The sequence below is a fragment of the Camelina sativa genome, chromosome 12, assembly GCF_030686135.1.
Source record: "Camelina sativa cultivar CO46 ecotype springtype chromosome 12, ASM3068613v1".
Classification (NCBI taxonomy): domain Eukaryota; kingdom Viridiplantae; phylum Streptophyta; class Magnoliopsida; order Brassicales; family Brassicaceae; genus Camelina; species Camelina sativa.
The window spans coordinates 14,991,638-15,015,916 of NC_141891.1; the positions used below are offsets into that span (position 1 = coordinate 14,991,638).

At 31.9% G+C, this 24,279-nt stretch overlaps 2 protein-coding genes, 2 long non-coding RNA genes and 1 pseudogene across 13 annotated transcripts; 2 read left to right on the plus strand and 3 right to left on the minus strand.

Annotated features, from left to right (window-relative positions):
• Positions 1-89: 89 nt before the first annotated feature.
• On the minus strand, positions 90-2,727 carry LOC104731774 (uncharacterized). Of its 2 annotated transcripts, none has more exons than XR_015574116.1 (2): positions 2,508-2,727; positions 90-497 (listed from the first exon to the last, which is right to left on the minus strand). It is a non-coding gene; the product is annotated as an uncharacterized LOC104731774 (long non-coding RNA). The 2 variants fall into 2 exon arrangements; XR_015574117.1 differs by having other exon boundaries at positions 2,308-2,649.
• A 1,983-nt stretch (positions 2,728-4,710) lies between these two features.
• LOC147930544 (uncharacterized) lies at positions 4,711-5,367 on the minus strand. The gene is made up of 2 exons (XR_015574082.1): positions 5,137-5,367; positions 4,711-4,984 (listed from the first exon to the last, which is right to left on the minus strand). It is a non-coding gene; the product is annotated as an uncharacterized LOC147930544 (long non-coding RNA).
• An 8,174-nt stretch (positions 5,368-13,541) lies between these two features.
• LOC104731775 (transcription factor MYB39-like) lies at positions 13,542-15,172 on the plus strand. The gene is made up of 3 exons (XM_010451254.2): positions 13,542-13,908; positions 14,025-14,771; positions 14,884-15,172. The coding sequence occupies exons 1-3, from the start codon at positions 13,643-13,645 to the stop codon at positions 14,918-14,920; spliced, it is 1,050 nt and encodes a 349-aa protein (XP_010449556.1). The 5' UTR covers positions 13,542-13,642; the 3' UTR covers positions 14,921-15,172.
• Positions 15,173-15,327: 155 nt separating this feature from the next.
• Positions 15,328-16,504, plus strand: LOC104731776 (putative F-box protein At4g17780; annotated as a pseudogene).
• Positions 16,168-20,762, minus strand: LOC104731777 (alpha,alpha-trehalose-phosphate synthase [UDP-forming] 5). 9 transcript variants are annotated; one of them, XR_015574173.1, is made up of 5 exons: positions 20,408-20,762; positions 17,761-19,780; positions 17,175-17,448; positions 16,830-17,066; positions 16,168-16,648 (listed from the first exon to the last, which is right to left on the minus strand). XR_015574173.1 is itself a non-coding variant. In XM_087477993.1 (5 exons), exons 2-5 carry the CDS (start codon positions 19,746-19,748, stop codon positions 16,614-16,616), a joined length of 2,547 nt encoding a protein of 848 aa, XP_087334119.1. In that variant the 5' UTR covers positions 19,749-19,780; positions 20,408-20,762; the 3' UTR covers positions 16,168-16,613. The 9 variants fall into 9 exon arrangements, 6 of the variants coding, with proteins under 6 accessions (XP_087334119.1, XP_087334115.1, XP_087334118.1 ...); XR_015574175.1 differs by having other exon boundaries at positions 20,260-20,533; XR_015574174.1 differs by having other exon boundaries at positions 16,168-16,653; positions 20,260-20,533.
• Between the last annotated feature and the right edge of the window lie 3,517 nt (positions 20,763-24,279).

Here is a 24,279-nt window from a genome sequence, read left to right on the forward strand (position 1 = left end):
AATTGTCATATTTTTTTTTTCAGGGAATCTTTTTATTTTTCAGTGGGCAGCAATAAAAAGTTAGTTAAGTTACCACTAACTCTATTATCTCAGACATAAATCTATCAAATATCATTGATCCACTTACAACGTAAATTCGATGTTCCAATATTATAATAATACAATTTGTAAATATTGATTAATTTACTTTACATACATACCTCTAGAAGTATAGTCTCTAATCAGTGTCGATGATTTTGAGGAAAGAAACATTAAAAAACAAAAAAGAGTAGAAATTTGGGAAGGACACAAATGTATGAAAGGAAAAGGCGAGACAGATGTGTTGTGTTCTCTGTTTCTTCTGTCACACAAGAGAGACAACATACAACACATCGCATGCAATGTCTTCTAAAACCCGCTCGGAGGAAAAGGAGCATTCACTTTGTCAAGAACCTCTAACTCATTCTAAAGCTTTGACCAGGCTTAGACCCTCTTGATGACTGATGAGCTGGAAGGTCCTGAACGATATACAGTAAAATCTCTATAAATTAATAAACACTATAAATTAATAAGTTTTGTTGGTCCCAAGTCGGGCCAGTATAAAAATTAACAAAATTCGATAAGATAATAAGATAATAATTTTTTTGAAATCCCCATGTAAAATATGGTCTCAATAATATCATAAATTAATAATCATGTAAATTTACATATATATATATCTAATGATATAATAATATATGTTTCTCCTAAAGCTCATTTCTATAGAACAATTGTAATGTTGTATTTTCAAACTATAATGATATCTCTTTTTTGTCAAACAAGCTATAATGATATCTCTAAAATATTTTATAACATATCATAAAATAATGACATTTTAAAGTTTTTAATTTTTAGATATGCATCATTTACAATTTGATAATTTGACATATTATTAAAATAGGAGAATTGATATTATTATTCATAAATTTGAATTTATGTATGTCATGTGTATAAGTCAATTTGTCTACAATATTTGTAATTTATTCTCAATAATATTTTCTAAATATTACAAGTTCAATTCCTAAACCATAAAATTTACAACATCCAAAAGTTTAATCTTATTTTGCTAAAATTGTCTTAATTCATATTTTTAAAAATTTAAACAATTAAAAATATATCTATAAATTAATAATTATAAATTTACATTACAAAATAATAATTATTAATTTATAAATAAATTAATATCACTATAAATTAATAAAATGTCTTGGTCCCAATATTATTAATTTATAGAGGTTTCACTGTATTGTATCCAGTGTTCAAGAAAGCGCTAGGCGGTATCTGGGCGGTGATCCAGCGCCTAGCGCCTAGAACGCTTAGTCGGGGACTAGACGGTTTTTAGGCGGTTTAAGCGTTTACAACATAAAACATTAAATATATAAAATTATATAAAAATATATGTTATAAAAAATAAAAAAAAATATAAATTATAAACAAAAGTAAAAAAAATACATTTATTTAAATTATATTAACAACATATAACTGTTTATAATTACATATATAGATGTAAAACATAATAATTTAATATATGTAATTTAAAAATCAAAAATAAATATTAAAATACAATTTATGTAATTTTAAGCGGTTTAGGCGGTCATCTAGGCGTCTACTGAGCGCCTAGCGCCTAGACGGCGCCTAGGCGGCCGCCTAGACCGCTTTCTTGAACACTGATTGTATCCATCTGCTAAGGCTATTATTGTAAGGGGATATAAGTATATAACAAAATGAATGAAAATTGAACTGGTAATGATACAACATAAATACGGTAATTCACAGCTTTTATGAAAATTTATTTCGGAGTGATTAAACAGATATGGTATTGTTAGATAGGCGGATCGGAGTTGTTATTGTTAGATAGAGCCAACCGAATATATTGTTGAGTGATCGATGCCATAGTTAGAACTTAGAAGATCTGAACCGATTATAACTGGTTAAAAAAAAAAAAAAAAATTTATGGGCGCTTAGTTATGCATACAGTATGATTATGCAAAACAAAGCAAGAGGGATTGATGCTTATTTCTTACACGTGATAAAATAAAATTTTGCCGACAAACTCAACGATTGTTCAACGTACTTTTGACCGCCATAAATAATTGCAAACAAAATGAATATCAAACCGTTAGCGTTTTTTTTTTAATTACTAAAACGAATGGAACATTGCCAAAATAAAGAATGTTTGAAAAATGATGAAGATATGAGTACCACAAAAAAAGAGCACTCGAGACCCAAGCACAATCCAATATCCATGCATATATATTTAACAGAAAGCTTATAGACAATTAGACGTACCATCCATGCATAGTACGTAGCTGTTTTATGGAGACACAGTACTTATATATCAAGAAAAGTTTTGGTCATGCTTGACTACTCTGTACGCCACTAGTGATCGATTTTGTAACTAAATCGATGTTTTCTTGTGGCATACAGGGAGCCAGGCACGACTATATATAAATCCTTATATATATGGAATATATGTATACAAACAAAACCTTTTAATATGAATGGTGGTGAGCGTATACGTTGGTCTTGGCTTAAATAAAATCAAAATGTGTATCATTTGGGGGAAAAAAAGAATGAAACCAGAGAGAAAGTGGCCATTGTTTTTGGTCAAGAAATTGTGGAGATAGGTGTAAGAGGAATGGTTGTTGTACATATATATATATATATATAGAGGAGAAAAATACTAATAGACTTACTTTGCTGTTACTTAAAAAAGAATTCAAAAGATGGAACTAAAGGTGGATTTTAAAGGCAAATATAAAATAAATTAATAACTTGAAAAAATATATCTATGCTTATCATAAAAAGCTTTTATAGTATATGAATTGTACTTGAAATACTGCACACAAACAAAAAAAAATTTGCTTTAGTTTTATAAGTGGGCTAAACTTATTTATCTACACCATTATTATATATAGAGGATAATGTAAGATGGAGATCAAAATGGATTCTCTTTTGGTAAAGGCAATAAAGAGACAGACACAGCGTGCAACACTTCAGGTTACTTTAGTTTAGTTTAATACTTTTCAAGTTGTTTCTCGTAAACTTTCTCACTTTCGATAATAAGTTTAAGATATTCCTATTATTATAGCTGAACCGAGTTCATGCCTTCACCTCTATTCAGCATATTGGCTCAGAATAACTTAAAACTGTCCTCTAACGATTTGAATATTGCAAAGAGTCCTCTATATATGGATCTTTAACATTAAAAAGTATCATGAATATCAAAATTCCTAACGTTCGATATTCAAGTTCATATGCCATTTTATTTATATACATATCCGGGATCGATCGTTTTGAAAGAAGTAGCCAAATAGATATATAGTCACATACTACATTACTACATAATGGTCGATGTTTTTTTTAATGTTTGTTGTCACCGTTTGATGTTTGCTTAGTTCATAGAAAAGGTTTCAATAGTGCTGGTGCATATGTGATTCACAGTCACACAGCTTTATCTTTTCCTTGGGTCGTGGGCTCTTTCGACTTTCCCTTTAGCTTTCTAGAATTAAAGAGGCTTTTTTCTCTGACCAAAACAAGTTCTGGTTCAATTTTCGACAAAACCAGCATTGCTTTTTTTTTCTTTTACTCCCAACGAGATAACTGAACCGAACGGAATCACAAATGGAATATAGTGTTCTTGCAACCAGTTCAGTTTCATTTATATACAAACTGACTGAACCAAACTACTTTCAGCCGAACCAAAATTTCTTGAAATTCAAATTTTTTTTACTTGGAAAATATTGAAAAACGTATTATATTTATATATTTGGCTGGAATTTGTGTTGTATTTATTTTTGTGCATGGTAAAACATATATACATACTACTGTATACTATACACAACATCTGACCGTTTGGAAATAACACTACAATTTGTTGTAGATAGTTTAACTTTATCAACATTTAAGACGACAACATTTTGACGAAGAAACAATTGGCCCTTTCGTTAGAGTACCTCGTGATGAGTTGATGATATAAGTAAATTAACAGAAGAGAATATTTAGTTATTTTTAGAGTTTTTGCACTTAATTCCAGATTTAATTTAGTTAAATTATTTTTTCTAACTAAAATAGTAAATGTGGTCGAACAATATTAAAATAGTATGACCATAATTTGCCATAAAATCAACAAAAAGGAAAGGTTTGGGTTTCAAAACTCGTTTTTTTTTCCAATTAGATCAAACAGCGTGTTGTTCTTTCCTATTTTCTCTTAACCTCGATGAAATTAATACATAGTTTTATTTCGTAAATCGCAACACAATATTTATTAAACGAAAATCATTTACAGTTTTCACATTTTTGTATACGAAGTATCACTTTTTCATTAAGGAGAAGAGCATGTTACGATTATGATACAATTTTCACTACAACAAATATTTACATTGTTAGCGCGAGAAAACTGCTATCATAGATATTACATAGCGTTATCGTAAATGCTGAGACATCGGCAGCCATGGTAGACCCCCTACATACAATAGCGTTTTTGACATGCTATAATAAATATCTACATACGATAGCATTTTCATATTATAGCACTAATCGAATGCTATAATACATTTTATGGTAACACCAAATTAGTGTTATTGTTTTTGCTATATAAATTTTATAATTTGTATATTTGAATCCTATTTTACAGAATTTATTTAATTGGATATATATATATATAATTTGTTTTTCATAAAATCACCAACATACATAAAATTATTATTTGATTAACCAAAAGAAGTTTTACATAACAATCTTAATTAAAATAAAATAACATGTCTTGTGTTTACAAGAAAAGAGAAACTTCTCTATCTCCAGAACTTGGTGCACACAAGAAGAAACGAAACAAAGTTCAGCATTTCCAAAGCAGTAACACTAGTTTTAACTTTCACCAGAGCTGTTTGTCTTTTGTTGAGTCCCTCGAGGATAAAAGAGAATGCCCCAAAAGTGAGACAACTCTGTAGAAGAGCTTGTGGAGCACCTGCAACACATACCATAAAATTACCGGTTAGCTCTCTTCTATGTCAGGACTAAAAGTACTTATATGATGCTGAAATGCTTGCAGGATCAGTCTATTTAAGAGACCCAATGCTATATTAGAAAATACGATGAGAATGATGGATTTTGGATTACCGGGGAAACTAAGAGCAAGACCAGTGCAGCATCCCGCAACTCCAACATTAATGGTTGCAAAACAAGAACAAATAACAATATAAGTAAGAGCGACATTACAATTTCATGTAAGAACTAATGATTGGCAACTTAAAAAGAGGAAGAGATTTGAAGAGTCTTACCGTCATCTTTCCCACGCACTTGCTTGAGAAGGCAAACAACCAAACTATGGACTCCAGATAAAACAGCAAAAGTCTTGAACAAAAAGAAAGCAATCAATACTCAGTTTCGTGGAAGAGCCATATAAGCAAAAAGCATAAAGATGAGAGTGAGTGTGTACCTTTGTAGACTGCCCTGCATCTGCAAATGATCCTTAAAGCCTTTCTTCTTGAACAATCTTGAACCTGAACAACCCAAAACAAACATATCTCTATCTCGTGAGATTATTTGTAACAATTCAATCATCATAATACTTCAAAAGCTTACAGCAACTACTCTTATCACATTTGACACTCTACAACGAAAAGTAAACTAACTTAATTGCAAAAACAAAATCAAACTTGAGAAATATGTTCAATCCCCTAAATCTGAGATTGTTACAGTAATTCTAAAACACTTACTGATTGCTCAAAACCTAATCCAGGAATATTGAAATCAAATCAACTAAAGAAACTCAATCTTTTTCCCCAATAATTCTCAATTTACTATCATCAGAGAGTAAACGCAAACAGCAGAGTAAATAAAAAAACAGGCATAGAGGAGGAGATGAAAGAAGAAGGCTCTTGGTCTTGTAGTTCTACCTGCACACAAAGTTTGGCAAGAGAGAGACTAAGATATCACAAATCGATTTTAAATTTAGGGTTTATGACAGTAAAGTCTCAATTAGCCACCGTCGCTGGAACACCAATACGGTGATAGTGTCAGAATTAGCCAAACACCATTGTTCTCAAAGAGATAGAAACAAAGCTAAAAGCTTTCACCTTTCACACACAATTAAAGCGACCTAGAAGGCAACAATTTAAGACAAAGACTTAACGAGAGAGAAGAACACCAACATGTTAAGAGACCCACGAATCTGAATCCACCAAAAATTAAAAAAAAAAAATATTCAACAAAGCTGAAAGATGTGACGCCATATCTGGGACAATAGGAGAGATCTTAGTAATCTCTACCAACTACCTCAAGTGCAGATCTGTGGCTGGTCTCGTCTTTTCGTCGGTGCCTCGAGGGTAACACAAAAGGGCAAAAAGCGACGATATTGTAAATCAAATCTAGGGTTTAGTGTAATCATCGCGAAGATTTTAAAGAGGAAAAAAAAATCTGAATCTGAAGATAGCGAAGAGGTATTTGAGGAGAGGAGAAGAACTGAAGAACGATAGAAAACAAACGAGAGAAATTAGGTTTTAATTGGTAATAACTAATAAGTGATTTTTTTTCTAGGTTTTTAAGTGTTTTGGCGGTACAAAGTGAATTATTTTGGCTAAGTATTGGCGGACAAAACAATTTTAGATTCCCACCTAGAGATTTTCTATCTTAGCGTTTAATAAAAGCTATAGTATAATAACCAAAATTACAAACAATCTTTAATAGCAGTTGAGGAAATCGAGCTATTGTCATGTGCTATGAATGTGGACTTTTTTTGTAGTGTTTAAGCATATCTTTGTATTACTATTATTTTATAATACGATTTTAATCGTTAGCTAAATACAGTACCAGGACCGTGCCTATGGGTAAGAAAAAAAGGCATTTCCCTCAGGCCCTATATATATAATATATGTAGTTTTTTTGTTTTGTTTTTTGAACCCTCAATTCTGAAAAATACGGTGTATCATTACGGTTTTGAGAGTCTTATTATTTTCTAAACAAACCATGTACGACTCTTTGAGTATATATATATATATATATATATATAGATATGTTTAAAAAAAATATAAAAGGAAAATAATACGGAGTAAGGTCGTGAAACAGAAGGAAGAAAGATTATGAGAAATTGGTGAAAAAGTTATTGAAATAGAAAGAAAAACGATTATGTTTTAGTTTTTAAAATTTTTTTTTTTAGTTTTTGAAAATTTTATATAATTTTTAATTTTTAATTTTTATTTTATTCTAATTTTGAATTTTAATATTTATTTATTTTAAATATATATATATATATATATATATATATATATATATATATATTAAATAACCTCTAATGTAAGTTCGCCTTAAGCCCCGATAAACCTGGGCACGGCACTGTACAGTACTATACAAACGTAAATATTAAATCACCAAACAAAGCCCAACAAATATAAGAATTTTCTATTTTTTAATTAGTAAAATCTTTAAACACTTGTCTTTTAAAGTTTTAAATAAATGAGCAATTGGTTCGACCTAGATCAACACGTTCGAAACATGATATATTCGATTCAGCTTCAAAGGGATGACAAGTTTGATAGTTGTCTGTTGACTTGGTTTGCATCAAGAGAACTCATCAGTCTATCATTCTCTCAATTTTCTCAGCATAATGTTTTGATGTAAAAAGTTAAACAAAAAGGCTGTATTTGTTGTAAACCATAATTTTTTCAAATAAATTTTACTTTTTTATTTATAAAAAAACGAGTAGTTTCTAATTCTCAATTTTTTTTAACAAATGCCCCATAGAGTAAGATAGGGGTTTCTTCTTTTCTCTAGATTAAGTAAGGTGAGATTTGAAACAAATGCCCATAGAGTAATCTTTCTCTACCCTAACTCTTTTTATTTGGGTGAGATTCTCTACCCTAACTCTTGTCGATAAGTTTTTTTTTTTTTTTTTTAAATGTTTACTATTACTATTGTACGTTTGTATGCAAAAACGCGCATTCACACATCTGGAAATCTTTTTAAATGGTTTTACCTTTTATTTCTTACAATTAACTATTTATCAGCCGAAATAACTTTGTTGTTGTATAAGAGTATAATACTGTAATTAATATACGGATTCGTTATGTAACGACAAGACAACTAATAATATGACATATAATGTTTGTTTTGCTGGAAATAACCAAACATATACGTCCCCAAGAGACACGATCACGGATGTTTCGCTTTAATTTAGCTAGAATAACTCTTTAGAACTTTTTGCAAATGGATATCTTATGCAAATATGTTTATTTCTTTTTAACTTTTGTTTGTATTCTTTATTTAATTACGTATAGACTAACCCTTGGTCGTTGATATAAATTTACAAGTTAACTGTTATTCCAAGATTTTCCCATCTACCAAATTATATACTTCCTCGTCAAGAAAGTGAGATAAGGCCAGGAGAAAATATTATCCCAAGCTCCTCCTACTTTACTATTTTGACCATATCATCATAATACTACTGTGTTATTGTGTTTTTTTTTTTTTTTTAACTTTGGCATTTTGACTCACACAAAATTTATTTATTATAGTATTAAGTGAACGGAAAAGTCTTTTCCCTTACGGATTACGGAGTTTCGCAACCGTTTTGGACGATCCCAATTCAGAATTTGAATATGATATAACTACAAAGGATAATCTAATTAACCAATAATGATATGACATATCGATTTTTCAACCAATAATGATACGACATATGGTATGGATTGGGATCACGAAGTTCTGTCAAAGATCCAATTCCAGGCCAAAATAGCGTGATTATAATCACCATTCACCAGCGAGAGAAGGAGTTCACGATTCTCGTCATTATACACAAAAAACAACTAGTGATGGAACAAGTCATGGAGTATTTCTAACACCGTACGAAAGACATTATTATGCTATCTAACTCAACACGCATATGCTCTGATAACATATTTTTGAGAATTACATGCGCCGAAACTAACTCGTGACTCGTGCGCGCGAAAGACTGATAAATAATATGTCGATCCATCATGATAACCCGATATCTAACCCAAATAAATTATATAAATATCTTATAATTAAGAGATATTTTATCCTCAAAACACCTTCTAAAAGTTCTCAATGTGTATTGAGATCTTTTCAAAGGACAATCTTTATAAAAATAAAAGGATATTGTTGTTATGGCAATGTAAATAGTTTTTACTGTATAATGTTTAGACTTTAAACAATAACTATGAGTTCTGATGCGATAAAGGAGCGCATGTTAATAAATTTAAACTCATATTAATATTTTCAATACTGACCGAAAAAATGAAGTCATTGAATTATAATTTTAATTCAATGGCCATTGTAATGTCGTTAATTCATGTATTATCTACTAGAAGTCATCTCGTGCTACGCACGAGTTTAGCTTACATTGTTATTCAATTTTAGTAATTTGGAGATTATTAGTCAGCAAGCAATGGTTATTTTTGTGATTTTAAGATATATTAGTCATCTTAATTTTTTTTGGGTTCATTTGTTTGATGTTACTTGAGTTTAATTTCATTTTATATATAGTTTTATAGAGTATTTCAACACATGAAGAAATCTTTGATTGCATAGTAGAGTGTTTATGTTTTTTTCTCCTTTTAGATTTTCAATACATATTAGAGCATGTGCATTGGTGAGAGATCCATTGAATTTCTCAAAATATAATATTATTTTTTTAATATAGAGAAATTTAAGAACCTCTTTCTAATATGAGAATTTGTTAGAAATATTATTTTTGAGATACCTTTTTCTTATTTTCATTTTTGTCCTCTTCAACACAAATTACAATATGTTACTTTAATTTTTGAATTTTTTTTTAGGTTTGAGTTCTCTATTTTACATTTAAGATATAGTTTTGATGGGGTAAGGTTTAGTATTTGGAGTTTAGAATTTAGAATTTAGTCATTTATACATAGAAAATGGGTATTATTGAAAATGAACAACATGAAAGGGTTTTTATTGAAAAGTGATATATGAAAAGGGGTATATTTGAAAATGCGTTATTTGATACTAAAGATTCCTAAAAATATATAATACCAATATACAATTAACATATACTACTCAAAACTATAGAAGTCAAACTAATCAGATATAGTATAGAAAAATGCAACTCATATCTTTACCATGATATAAAAAGACATCATAAGCTTAACAACATGTTTTTAAGCATATGATAGTAACATACATTTTCCTTTTTTATAATAGTTTAAAATAAGTTTTTTTCTTAAAGATGAAGACTAATAAGAAACTAAATTTACAATGGAGAGACTCATATGCATCGTCCAATAAAAAGAAGTTTCAGCCTGCTTTAGAACATGAATGCTCAAAAGAAAAAAAAAAAATAGAGATTCAAAAATATAAGAAAGGAACAAAACCTAACATGTTCAACATATTATATCATGATAGTTCATTTCTTTATGATATAGTAATATTAATACAACCAACAAACACGACAACTTGAAGTAAAAATAAAACATGTTTCAAGGCCCGACCCATAGGCCAATCAAGTGAAACCAAGTATGGGGAATCAATTTTTTTGGAGTATATTTTAGGCCAAAAGTTTTAGGTCTTTTATTTAGGAAAAAAAATTATAAGTTTAGTTATTATTAGATTTTTTTTATAAATTCGAAAAAATATAGAAGTCCAAGTTTTATATAAGAAAACAGTATATTATTCATGTAGATTTATCCAATTTAAGAATGAACTTTTAATAGGTTTATGTAAGACCCTATTCCATCTTTTGAATTGTTGGTGAATGAGCATTAGATTAATGTTAATTAAACCTCTTGTTACTGAGATTTAAAGTAAAACTTAATTTAGGAAAACAAATTTGAAACTCTAATAAAAAAATTTTCCCTATTCGAAAAGTTTTAAAACAATAATGAGTTGTTAGGAAATATGATATTTATTTTCTTATAAATGTTTAAATGAGCATGAAAACATTGAAAAGATTTAAAAAAATATGAAAACGGACTACAACATGAAATCAATGAAAATAATTTTTATATTACTATTTTTATAATTTTATTTACAATAATAAAAAGGGTTTTTAAAAGCCATTGGCGTATGACATCCAAAATTGCCGGACCGGCCCATGGACCTATTAATATCATTCTTATTATTATTTTCAGTCATTATATTTTTGGAAAGACATTAGAGTAATTAGGGATTGAATTCTAATTTTATGGAAAACAGAATGAATTATACTTTTTTGGGAAAAATTGGTAAGATCTAATGAAGAATAAATGAGTAAGCAATTATCAAATTACTTACGGAAAACATCACACCATTAGATTATATAAGATTAAAGGCCAGAAACTAAGAAGGAATGGAAACCCAAAATTTAAACTTTGAGCCAAAAATTTATGAATTGATAAGAGAATTGAGAACACATAAACATCCCACAATCTAATATAATCTAGAATCCTTTCTTGCCTATGAATCATTTATAAGACTGAAACCCAGAAATAAAATTTATACATAATTTCGAATTTGTTCTTACCTTTGAATCATACATAAGATTGAAACTCATATTTATCATTTTAAAATAAACTATCAGTTTTTTCCTAGGATGAAACCACAAACTAATAAATGGTGGTTTTAGATCATAAAGAGTCTACAACTGGTTCTTATTGAAGAAGGGAAAAATGAAATGTTGAGAGTTTTTTGTTTTGTTTTATGGGCCAGTAGTTACTTAGGTCCAAAGTACAAATAAATTTAGTTAATTAGGTCCAAACAACAAAATTAGACAGGTTAGGTCCAAACAACAAAATTAGAAACAACAAAATTAGACAGGTGTTAGATAAATAACATGCCATCACCTTAGCAAAAGTTGAAAAAAACCTTCTCATATTATATAAGATACGCCTGTGGCGTAAGCCGCGTAACAATAACATTACGTAGAATTTTAAGCCTTGTCTTATCTCTCTACTCGTTGACAATGTCAAATAAATATAGCAATTTAATTTTATACTATATGGTGCTACTACTTACATGGAACCCTTAATCTATACGACTGTTCGTATAGTCAACGAGATAAATAGAGAGTTGGTAAGTGTTTGGTTTTAATTTGACAATGTGAAACAAGGCAGCACATTGACCCTTTAATCCATGACAGTAATTTAACGGTTAAAGTAGTAATTAAGTATATAATCAAGATCTTCTGTGAGAGTGAGACCTCGTTATTAAAAATTATGTGAGCGTTTTCTCCAACGGTAGGAAACTTCGTTTCATGTTTTTCTCTAAATTGTCGTGACTCGTGATCCTTCTCATAAACTTTGACGACAACAAAGATCCTATTATATATATGTAAGATTTTTTAAAAGATCCAATAGTATCATATGATACCAACTTTGTAGTTACACCTTCTAGTATAATACACTTAATTTGTAGTTTATGTGTTCCTCACGCTATCGAGTAAATGTTTGGAATCCTCGAGAAAAGTTCTTTAAAATAAATAAATTAATCAATCGAATTTTTTATATCGAGTTACATTATTAATGCAAATCACTTCGTAAACCTCGCATTAAACAGATGTATTCCAAATCTATATTACCAATTAAGATATGTAACCTATGCAATAAAGATAGTTTCATTCCGTTTTTACATTTTCACGTAAAAACTAATAAAACAACTTAAAAAAATGTTAATAACATAGGTAATTGTTTTGTGACTTAGAAATTCAGAACGGTAGGCACAGAGGGTTTGGTTACGACAAGGAGAAGGAATAATAATCTTTGTTTGAATTCAAACAGAGCGGAAGAAGAAGCGAAAGAGTAGGCTTTGATCAACCATGAGAAATATATTGAAGCAGGTAGAGATAATTCTTTGAATGCGGTGGAAGCAATCACATAATGATAAATACAAGATTCCAATTTTGATGAACTTTGCAATGAGAACATAATTTTGCTTTTCAATTAAATATTTCTTCATTGTATATACCATTGAAGAAAAGTAGTTAATTTATCATCATGCATATAAGCAAAAGAAAATATTTGTAGGCAGTAGGCTTTAATATATGGAAACAGTATTCAAACTTGTTACGTTTTCAAATTTGAAATGCGGGGGTTTAACCTATTTACAACAAGATTAGTTTGAGTTTCAGATTAACGAAATTATACTATAGTTTGTTATGTAATTTGTATACAAGTAACAGTTCGTAACATATTCTGCATTTTGTTTATCTATTCTAGCTAGCTAGGGCAAATATTTAATACATCTAACCCACAGATAACAGCATCCATTAACGATTATACTTGTTTTTCTTTTTAATATAAACATTTTTACTTTGAAATCATCACCCCCCACGAATTACACTTCAAAGTTCGAACGCAATGACACATATCATATTATCGTTACCTAATCTTGTTTTTGTTATAATTATTTTAGTTAATTAATTAACTTATTCATTGAATGACTCATATATTGCAGACTTATGACACATTATTAAAAAATATATATTTACATAAAATTCTGACGAATGCATACACAACTTTACTTTAGTTATGTCATGGCTCCTTTGCGCATATCTATATATACATACAAACTTAATTGTAGGGAGCGACGAAACAAAGAAAGATCATCATATCTTCAAAAACCTCTTGATATAAGTTAGGATTCTTGATCAGAAGATAAACATCTATCAACAAAAATGGGAAGATCACCGTGTTGCGATCAAGACAAAGGCGTGACGAAAGGGCCGTGGATGCAAGAAGAAGATGATAAGCTCACCGCTTATATAAACGAGAACGGTTATGGGAACTGGCGGTCGCTTCCTAAGCATGCTGGACTAAACCGCTGCGGCAAGAGCTGTCGACTCCGGTGGATGAATTATCTCCGGCCTGATATCCGGCGAGGCAAGTTCTCCGATGAAGAAGAGAGTACTATCGTTAGACTCCATGCCCTTCTTGGCAACAAGTAAGACATTTTTTTTCTATCAAAATTTTTTATGCTATTTTTTTAAGATTTTCTAACCATACAAATTAAAGGTTGGTTCATTTTATTAACGTTTGAAATTGAATTTTTCTATACAGATGGTCTAAAATAGCGGGTCATCTTCCAGGAAGAACCGATAATGAAATAAAAAACTATTGGAACACCCATATGAGGAAGAAGTTGTTGCAAATGGGGATTGATCCAATGACACACGAGCCAAGAACCAACGAGCTTAGCCCTATCCTCGATGTTTCTAAAATGCTCGCGGCCGCAATCAACAATGGCCAATTTGGTAACAATAATAACCTCTTCAACAATAGTACTACTGCTTTGGAGGATCTTCTCAAACTCCAGTTGATCCACAAAATGCTTCAAATCATAACCCCCAAAGCTGTACCAAACATCAATAGCTTCAACACCCCCAAACCGGAACCGGTAGTCAGTAGCTTCAATACCAATTCAGTGAATCCTAAACCGGATACTACGGCTGGACAACAGGTTTTCATAAACCAAAGTGGAATCACTCCTGAGGTTTGGGATGGTTTTGAAGATAACCAGCTTCCTCGTCTGATTACGGTTTCTGAAGAGAGTTTGAAGGCAGCAAAACCGGGTAATAGTACTACCACCGAGGCAAATGATCATACCGGAACCGGTATGATGATGGGTTACTATGGTGATCAATCACGTGAAATCCCATCTTCTGGTTCGGTATCGGTTTCTCCTGTAGAATCTGGTTTGAACCATCCTGGTACGGTTCAGCACTCACCCGGTTTAGATGTCCTAGAAGACTGGGAGAAGTTCCTTGATGATGAATCAAGTGATTCTTGCTGGAAAGGTTTCTTAGAGTAAGCTTTTTTTTTTCCACATTAATTTATAGTATATGATATTTATATGTGATAACAATAACTTTCTCAAATTAAAATGTTTATTAACAGAGTTTAACTATTAAATCTGCAGCTTAACGTCACCCACATCGTCACCCCTCCCATGGTAAAAGCTGGATTTTGTGCGGGTCGTATACTCATAGTTTTAAAGAAAATACATACATACAAGATATTTGATTAATATTATTAATTTTGTTTGTTCTTAATTATTGATTTTAAAGTTCTGTTTTTGTCAAGGAGTGATTGTTTTTATTCTTATTTGGTTTGGTTGTTGTGTAAAGAAACACATTTTGTAAGAGTAACCATCACCTTTAGTTATCTATCTCCCCATATAATAACATTCAATCTAATTATACATGCAATCAAACAACTCTATATATTAAGTGAGGAAACATTGACCAATACAAAAACCTAACTTGATTCACAAGTTTTATAAAAGCTATACCTATTTACCAATAAGGAAATGTATATATCTAGAAAAAAGACTAACAAAGAAAAAAGAAAGCAAGCGCCAACAATGGAGGAAGAAGAGAAAAACCCTAGTTCGATCTACATAGTGACCGATCTACTGGAAGATATATTCCTTCGACTTCCTTTAAAATCGATTCTCATATCGAAAAGCGTCTCAAGGCAATGGAAATCAATTCTTGAATCGAATACGTTCGTGGAGAGACGAATGAGTCTTCAAAAGAACCACAAAATCCTGGCTGCTTACAACTGCTACTGCAGCGGGGGGAGCCTAGGCTACTCCAGAAGTCGCGGTTCAAAGGTGGCGAACAGATAGTATATCTGCATTACAACACCACACGACCCTCGTTGACTTGCTACGGTTTGGTCTGCATCCTCGAACCATATTGGATCGACGTTTTGAACCCTTGGACAAGACAACTCCGGCGATACGGCTTTGGATTTGGAACCATAATCGGAGAATCTTCGGCTTTCTCTCCAAAAAATTGGGCAATGGGATTTGGTAAGGACAGAGTTACGGGCAACTACAAAGTAGTGAAGATGTGTTTATTATATTTCGGTAAAACTAGTGTACGCGATCCTGAGGTGGAGTATAGTGTTCTTGATGTTGAAACTGGTGAATGGCGGATGTTGAGTCCACCTCCTTGTACGGTCTCTGCCGTAAAAGGATCCGTGTGTGTGAATGGATCGATTTACTGGTTACACAACACTATCGGGACGGTTTGGAAAATACTAGCCTTGGATCTTGACAAAGAAGAGTTCCATAACGTCTCAGTTCCGACTATGAGTGTCATGCAAGAAACCAATATAGTGAACCTTGATGACCGCCTGGCCATAGCCAATACCTATACTAAGGCTGAATGGAAACTAGAGATTTGGAGCATGGATACAGAAGTCACAAGATGGACCAAGACTTACTCCATACATTTACAGAACAAAGTTGTTTCCCAGGCAAGACAGAACAGGTGGTTCACACCGGTGTCGGTTTCTAAGCAAGGGAATCTTGTCTTCTATGATAATCATAACAGACTTTTCAAATATTATCCAAGGAAAATGCCATATTATGTGTCTCTCCTCAGACACTTGTGTTATATCTCCATTCTTTGAAAATTTGGCACCACTTCCTTTGAAATCAATCATTCCGTATCCTCATCCGCGCAGGAGATCCAGATGCCCCCTCCTGTCTTCGAGATCAAATGAATGCGGGATCCTATAATTTGTCTTGACCACCACTCTACTATAGTACTGGTTGTCTCTCTAATAGTCCTAATTATATCTAGTGACAAAACTAATTATTATCCAAGAAATATTTTGCTACTCCTTTCTCTTCCTCTCTCAGATAATGATATTAAGTGGATTCTTATCCATGCCTGTCCTGTAACACAAAAAGATTTGCTTAACTTAATCCATTATATTTGAAAACCATTCACAAATCACAACAACAAACCATTAAAACTTTTTTGTTCACAAATCCTTAAAACAGATCTTTCGTCGGTACAGCAGCTATTGAACCGATTTGATCAGAGATAGGTGCGTTAGAGGTGGCTAGACCTTCAAGCATTCTGATTATCTCTGCCGTATCGTCTAAATAGTATTTTGCTTTGCTTGGCTTTTGTCCAACGGTGCAAGCAAAGATCTCAGCCACAGGAGACAAAGCCGGGCCATCTTTTGCACTCATTATCACCTCAAACATATCTTCATCGGATCGATCATCACCAACGCAGAGAATGAAATCCAAAAGTTTCCCTCTTTCTTGCATCGTTGTTATAAGCCTTTCGGCCACAAGACCTTTGTTCACACCCTGATATCAGAACGACAAAATAATAGACTTGAGAGATTTGAAATGAGAAAATCAGAAAAACAGACAATAATAGACCAACTCTTTGAACATCTGACCTGTGGTTTAACTTCAACGAGTTGTTGTCCAGTCTTGACAGAGACTGGATCATTGGTAAGCACGCTTTCGAGGTGTTCCATAAGCTCTTTGGCTTGACAAGATCCAAAATCAGGATCTGCAAATTGGTAATTCCAAACGAGTGCAGTCTCTTTAGTCTCTATTGTTGATCCATCTGTAGTCTCTGTGTACAGTCTCATCACTGGCTCTGCTATTTGTTTCCATTCAAAACCCGATACCAAACTCGACGTTTCCCAGTCTGTCCCATCATTTGGCCTGTCCCCATTAGAACAAAAATATCAAAACTTTATATCCAAAACATCCATCTTTTCAATAATGAGATTGTAAAAGATCTAAAAGCAGCAGTCCCATGTGCAATAATCAAAATAACTTTATTATCCAAAAGATTAAAATTTTCAAGTGCTCTGAGCGATTCAAGAAGATAAGAAAGCAACTCCAATATATAAGCTAGATCTTTTGAGGTATCTTAATGAAATTCAAGAACCCTCATGTGAAAAAGTGTAACTTTATATTCAAAACATAAACTTTACTATAGTGATTTAAGGAACATGTGAAACCAAGTGTTACCTTATAAAGTATCCGTGCTCTGCACCCAAACCAAGATCATCACATGAAGAAAACCATTCAGTTAGCGTCGTTCTGTCTTTCCCGCTGACGAGGTACACGATATTCTTGGGATCACTAGACAGATTATTCAAGATTTCGATTGTTTCTCGGGTTGGTGTTGTCCTAATGGACCCTGGCTGTACCATTGTGCCATCATAATCCAACAAAATGGCTCGGTTTTTGGTTCTCTTATAAGCTGAGACAATGTGCTCAATCGAGAGCTTTTTAAAACTTGGATCAAGCGCCACAACTCGAAAGCCTAACCCGAAACCTATCCCCCAACACCTCTTCCTCACATGATCACCGCAAGCCCTTTCAAGATCCTGTATAAAGCTGCGCGCCCAATACGCAACATCATGTGTGCTCACATATTTGTAATGCTTCTCGTGACGCATCTGCTTCTCTGCTTCTGAAACTATCAATGCATAGTCCATGGCTTCAGTCACAGCATCTATGTTCCATGGATTCACTCTAATGGCGCCGCTTAAAGAAGGAGAACATCCGATAAACTCAGAGACAACGAGCATACTCTTCTTTGAAGCAGAAGGTTCAAGGCCTATAATCTCATTGAGTCTCGGATTGCCTTGTCTGCAGATAATATACTCATAAGGTATAAGATTCATACCATCTCTTACCGCTGTAACAAGACAACACTCTGCAATCACATAGTAAGCAATCCTCTCAAAGAACTGAAGGGGTGTATCAATCAGAACCACAGGTTGGTAACCAGGCCTTCCAAACATTTCATTAATCCTTTTAACCGTGGCTTCAGTTTCAGACTGAACCTCCTGAACGTCTTTCCCACGACCTCTTGCGGGGTTTGCAATCTGGACAAGCACCACTTGACCTCGCTTCTCGGGATGCTGAGTGAGAAGTTGTTCCATTGCCAAGAGTTTGAGGCTGATTCCTTTGAAGATGTCCATATCATCGACACCGAGAAGAACTTTTTGATTCAAGAACTGATCTCTTAGCTCAGCAACTTTGGTTTGAGTCTCTGGGAGGTTTAAAATTGACTGAAGCTGGCTGATATGGATCCCAACAGGGAGAATCTTGATGCTTACCGTTCGACCATAGTACTCTAGACCTATGGTTCCACGTTTGGACTGATAAGATAAACCAAGCATCCTGCTGCAGCAAGAAAGGAAGTGTCTAGCATAGTCAAAGGTATGAAACCCAATCAAATCTGCGTTGAGGAGTGCGCGTAAGAGCTCGTTTCGTACTGGAAGAGTACGGTATATCTCAGAAGAAGGGAACGGGCTATGAAGGAAAAAACCAAGCTTTACTCTATTAAACCTCTTCCTCAAGAAAGTAGGCAAAACCATTAAGTGATAGTCATGAACCCAAACAAAATCATCATCAGGACTAATCACTTCCATCACTTTATCAGCAAAGATCTTGTTAACCGAAAGGTAAGCTTGCCATAACGAACGATCAAATCTACCTCCAAGATCAGGCGTCAAAGGAAGCATGTAGTGAAACAAAGGCCATAGATGTTGCTTACAGAATCCATGATAGTACTTGGTGAACAGCTCAGGTGGGATATAAGCAGGAACACATTTGAAATTCTCAAGCAACCTTTGAGAAACATCGTCTTGCTCAACTGTATCGATTTGTTCTTTAAGACAACCAATGTAGACAACTTCCATGTCTTCACGCATACCGTCTTTAAGCTGCAAGAGAAGCGAGTCATTGTCCCAACTAAAACTCAATTTACCAGCAGAGTTTCGATGTGATTTGATAGGAAGCTGGTTCCCAACTACGATGATTCGATCTTGCGTGACTGAAGAAGGAGCATCAGAGCAGACACTGTTGCTGTTGTTATCATCATCTAGCTCAGATAAGACACCAGTGACAGTTGCTACTCTTGGAAACCTCTTCTTCTCCCGGGAAAACGAATGGAAGTTTCCAGAAGCAAGATCCAAGAGGTTGGAATAAGATCTTGATACCATTATCTCTACACCAAGTAAATGAAGTGCAATGTCTGAAACACAAAGAACACATCAAAGATCAGAACTTTTGATCAATTATTTAATTCATCTGATTCACACAAGACCAAATCTTTTAAATCAAAGTTCATTAATTTTAAACATTACAAGAAACCAAAAAAATCTCAAGTAGAAAGTTTCATTTTTTTTAGCCAAAAACTGAAAACAGAACCAGCAGATCTCATACTCTAGACCCAAAATCTAAAGAAGATATTTTTTGACATAGGAGATGCATAATGAAGAATATTAAAAAGTGGTGGAGACTCTAAATCTGGAATCAGAAGAACAAATTTATCAAAACCTTGAACAGCTTATATTATCAAAAAGACAAAAACCCATGCCGGAACAAGAACAAAAAAAGGGGAAAAATACCAAAGAAAATAATCAAAATGCGACATAAATGTTACTACAACTAGTCAGAAATCATGTCTTATAGTCAGAATTTTTTTTGAAAAAAGCTTAAGGCAGAGCTTACAGTTATATAAGCAAAGATCAGAACACAGAGCTCGAGGAGAAACAAAAAAAACAAAACTTTGAGTTACTAAAAGTTAGTCAGATTCTATAGTGACACAGAAGAAGAACCCCATTAGATGCAAAGAGGATGATCGGGGAAAAAAGCTCACTTTTTTGGAGTAATGGAAGTGAGTGTGAGTGCGAAGACTGCGAGAGAGAGAGAGAGAGCCTTAAAAGATTCTTATTTTCTCCGATCTTTCTCTTTGCTCTCTTCTGTTACTTCCTCACTGTTCTTTACAAAAAAAGTCTATTTTTTTCTTTCTTATTTAAAAAAATAAAAAGAAACCTTTTTGTTTTTGTTTTTGAGCTTTGGACTTTGGGATTTTGCTTTTGCTAGTATGGCTTTATTTGTTCTCAAGATTTAACATTAAATGAAAGATTCTTTTCTTCTTCTTTCTCTTCATAAGGCAATATAGCCTTGTGGTTTTTTATGACCAATCATGTAATGGACGTTTATGATTGTTCAAATGACAATGAGTAGACATGATTATATATCAAAAGAAAAATGTCGATTTTTGTATAAGAATATGAATATTATTTTAAAGTTTTTAAATTGTAATTGACGAGATTAATTAGATTTGTTTAATTGAAATTAATTTAACATATGAAGTAGAATTAAGTAGTTTATACTTAATACATGATCATTAAAATAGAAGTTAAAAGTATAGGATGATCCGTATAAACGCATATAAAACATATGGATTGGCACATGTAACCTTTTTTTACACGTTAACTCTTTTTTTCTTTCTAAAATCATCTTTTTATGCGGAAATTTTGTGTCCGTTAATGGTTTGTAACGCATACACGAGCATAATACTTGTGACAAATGTTTTAGGAAGAAGGAAGATATTTACAAGCAAAGCAAGTGATCATAAACAAACAAAGGAGAAAAAGTGTATTTAAGCATATGTAATTAATTACTTTCATTTGTTTTCTACATATATGTCTAATTTTAAGGTTGGGATTTAGAAAATGATAGATTTTTTAGTTGGGTGTGTATAATAAGCTAAGCATCACAATAATGCAAGAAGATATACTAATGTTGATTAGTGGTCGTTTTCTTTGAGTAATAATTTTGATGTTTAACTTTAATAATTCGTGAGTGAAAAGACAACAAACCTCTTGATGTCTTTGTAGATTGGGGAACACAGGTCGAATCTCTTTGATATGTCTTTCTCCCCTGTTCTAAATGGGTTAAGGCAATTGAGCTAATGGTGTTACCCTGTTTGGAATAGTCATTATAGTGAGTAAAATCTAAGCTAATATAGTAGGATTGTTTAGTTTAAATTTGCTTCTGAATTATAGATCCATAAAACTAAATTTATCTCTATGCTAAAGAATATTTTTTTTGTTTTTATCTAAATCAATACGAAATTTCTAAATTTTGTATTAGTTTCATAATTGTGTCACAACTCAAATTCAGATTCGATAAAATGCATATTATTAGTAACAGAAATATCAGTCATATATATATATATATATAATTATATATAGAGTAAAAGAAATTGGACAGTCCAAATTAACTAGAAATGCTATGAGAAATTCGAATGATGAGTTAATTAATTAGCTTAGATCGCTACAATCACTGTAATGATCATAACTCTAATTTCAAAACCTTATGTGAAGAGGCTCGCAAGTCGAGATTAATCAACCTTAGTTTTGTTGACTATGGTTAAATTAAATCTAACTACTTCGTAATTCATTTGAGGTATATACATTTCAAAATTGGTCTAATTTCTGCCTTCAGTTACGAGATTCACCATTTTTTTAGAAAAACATCTTTACAAATAATGAAGATTTCGTGAATCTCGCCATTTTTTGTATTATTATTATGTATAGTATATTTTCATATAATATATAGAAAAATTGAGGACTATGTTTACATATTTTTCTAACAATTTTAGAACATGAGTAAATGTAATCTAATTTTTGTAGAACAAAGAGCAAAATATAGAATATGTATTCTAAATTTCGTAGGAAACTAGTATTTTAATTACTGTAAAATATAAGTAACTTCTAAATTTTTATAGAACATCTAAAGTGTATAGAATATATTATTCTTTTGTGCGGATTATGACCAAACACTCTTTTTTGTGTCTCAATTGTAAAGTCCGTTCTTAAAATTTTTAAGTTTCTATAGAAAAAAATATGTGTTAGTTTAAAGCATATATTAGATGAAATAATAAACTTTTGTTGACAAAAATGTGTACCTCGTCTTGTAAAAAACAAGGATGCTGATTATCAGAGGTAAAAAGACTAGTATCATGTAATTGCATCTATTTGATAGTTTTGGGTTCGTAGCACAAGAGTAGAGTGTGGCCATCAACAAAACTACATACTGGATTATAATTACACTAGCTAAAAGAATAATGGTCAAGCTGGTTAGTTATATATGAATATAGTAAAATGCATATTACTAATAACAGAAATGATACGAGAAATTTGAATACATGAACATTATTGGAAATTTTTTTTGTTGAATAATAAACTAGCTTAGATTGCTACAATTACTGCAATGGTCATAACTCTAATTTCAAAACCTAAAGGGCTAAACTTATGTCTCGTAAGTCAAGATTAATCACTCTCAGTTTCGTTGACTATGGTTAAATCAAATCTTAACTACTGCGGTTACTTCATCATTCATTATAGGTATATTATTTCAACTACTATAGTATGTATTTAACTATTTAAAAACTTTTCACGTCGAGTGGATTTAAAGAATTAATAAATTTGACTTACGTTGTCAATTCGAATAGAGTTTGTTCACCCAAGAAAGTAAGTTAGAATATTTTTAAGTTTTAAACCCATTATATCGTGTTATTCAGGCGCGTATGGTTTAAACCTTTCATAGATTTGAGCATATGTTTCGAAGAATACAAATATATATCTGTAATCGCTACATAGTTAATTCTTTTAGGGAAGGATTTATTGGTTGTCAAGATTCTAAAGGAATGATTTGTTTATAGTTTCGTATAGAATATGATTTTATATTTTATAATACTGTCCTTTCAGATTATCAACCCGACAAAGAATATATGATTAGATTATCAAATTGGTGCAAATTGCCAATATTTTAATAAATATGCTATTGATTTATATAGTTCATTCAAAAAGGAGAGATTCCTCGCATGTATTAACGACTCTCTAGGTTAATTTCTAAAAACTGGTACTAAAGTGATTGTTTTCATGTGTTTAATGCTTTTCTGGTCGATCTATACAGAGGTTTATAAGTATATATATATATATATATATATATACATAAATGAGATATACTATACCGTATAGTCTATACGTATAATATACTCAAAGTCTCAAATGATGAGCATATCATTCGATAAATTTCCACCGTCTATATGTGTGGGTGGGCGTGTGCGACATAGACATATGTATTATTATTATAAACATATATAAGCAGGATTGATTTATATATGTTTGTAACATGATTAGGTCCACAAAAGAGTCAAGACCATCATTAATGTCAATATAAATGGTAACACGTCCCCACCACATATATACACACCTACAATACGTGCACATACATGACATTTGTGTATACAGTATGTATGTGTGAGTTCTTTTGTCAATACATTAATAATTCTTCTATAATGCATTCTATAAACTATTTCCAATAATGGTGGTGATATATGATATCATGTCAACATTATTAGTAATTTCCTTTACAAAAAAATGATTAAAGAAAGAAAACACACACAAGCCAACTTTACTATAACATCATCAGCCAAACTCTTCTTTAACAAACGTAATCATTTTCTCAAGAAGATTAAAATCACTAATCATACGATTTACTTTTCTTTCTCTTCTTGTCAACATACTCATATGATTTTCTAAAAATGTTTTTTTTTGCAGACTTCTTTTGTTTTGTTGCCTCGAGAGTCATTTACATTTTTTCTCTTTTGAGTGTGATTTTAATAATCATGAGAAAAAGTCCAACCAACTTTAAAATAGGGAGAAAGCTACTTGG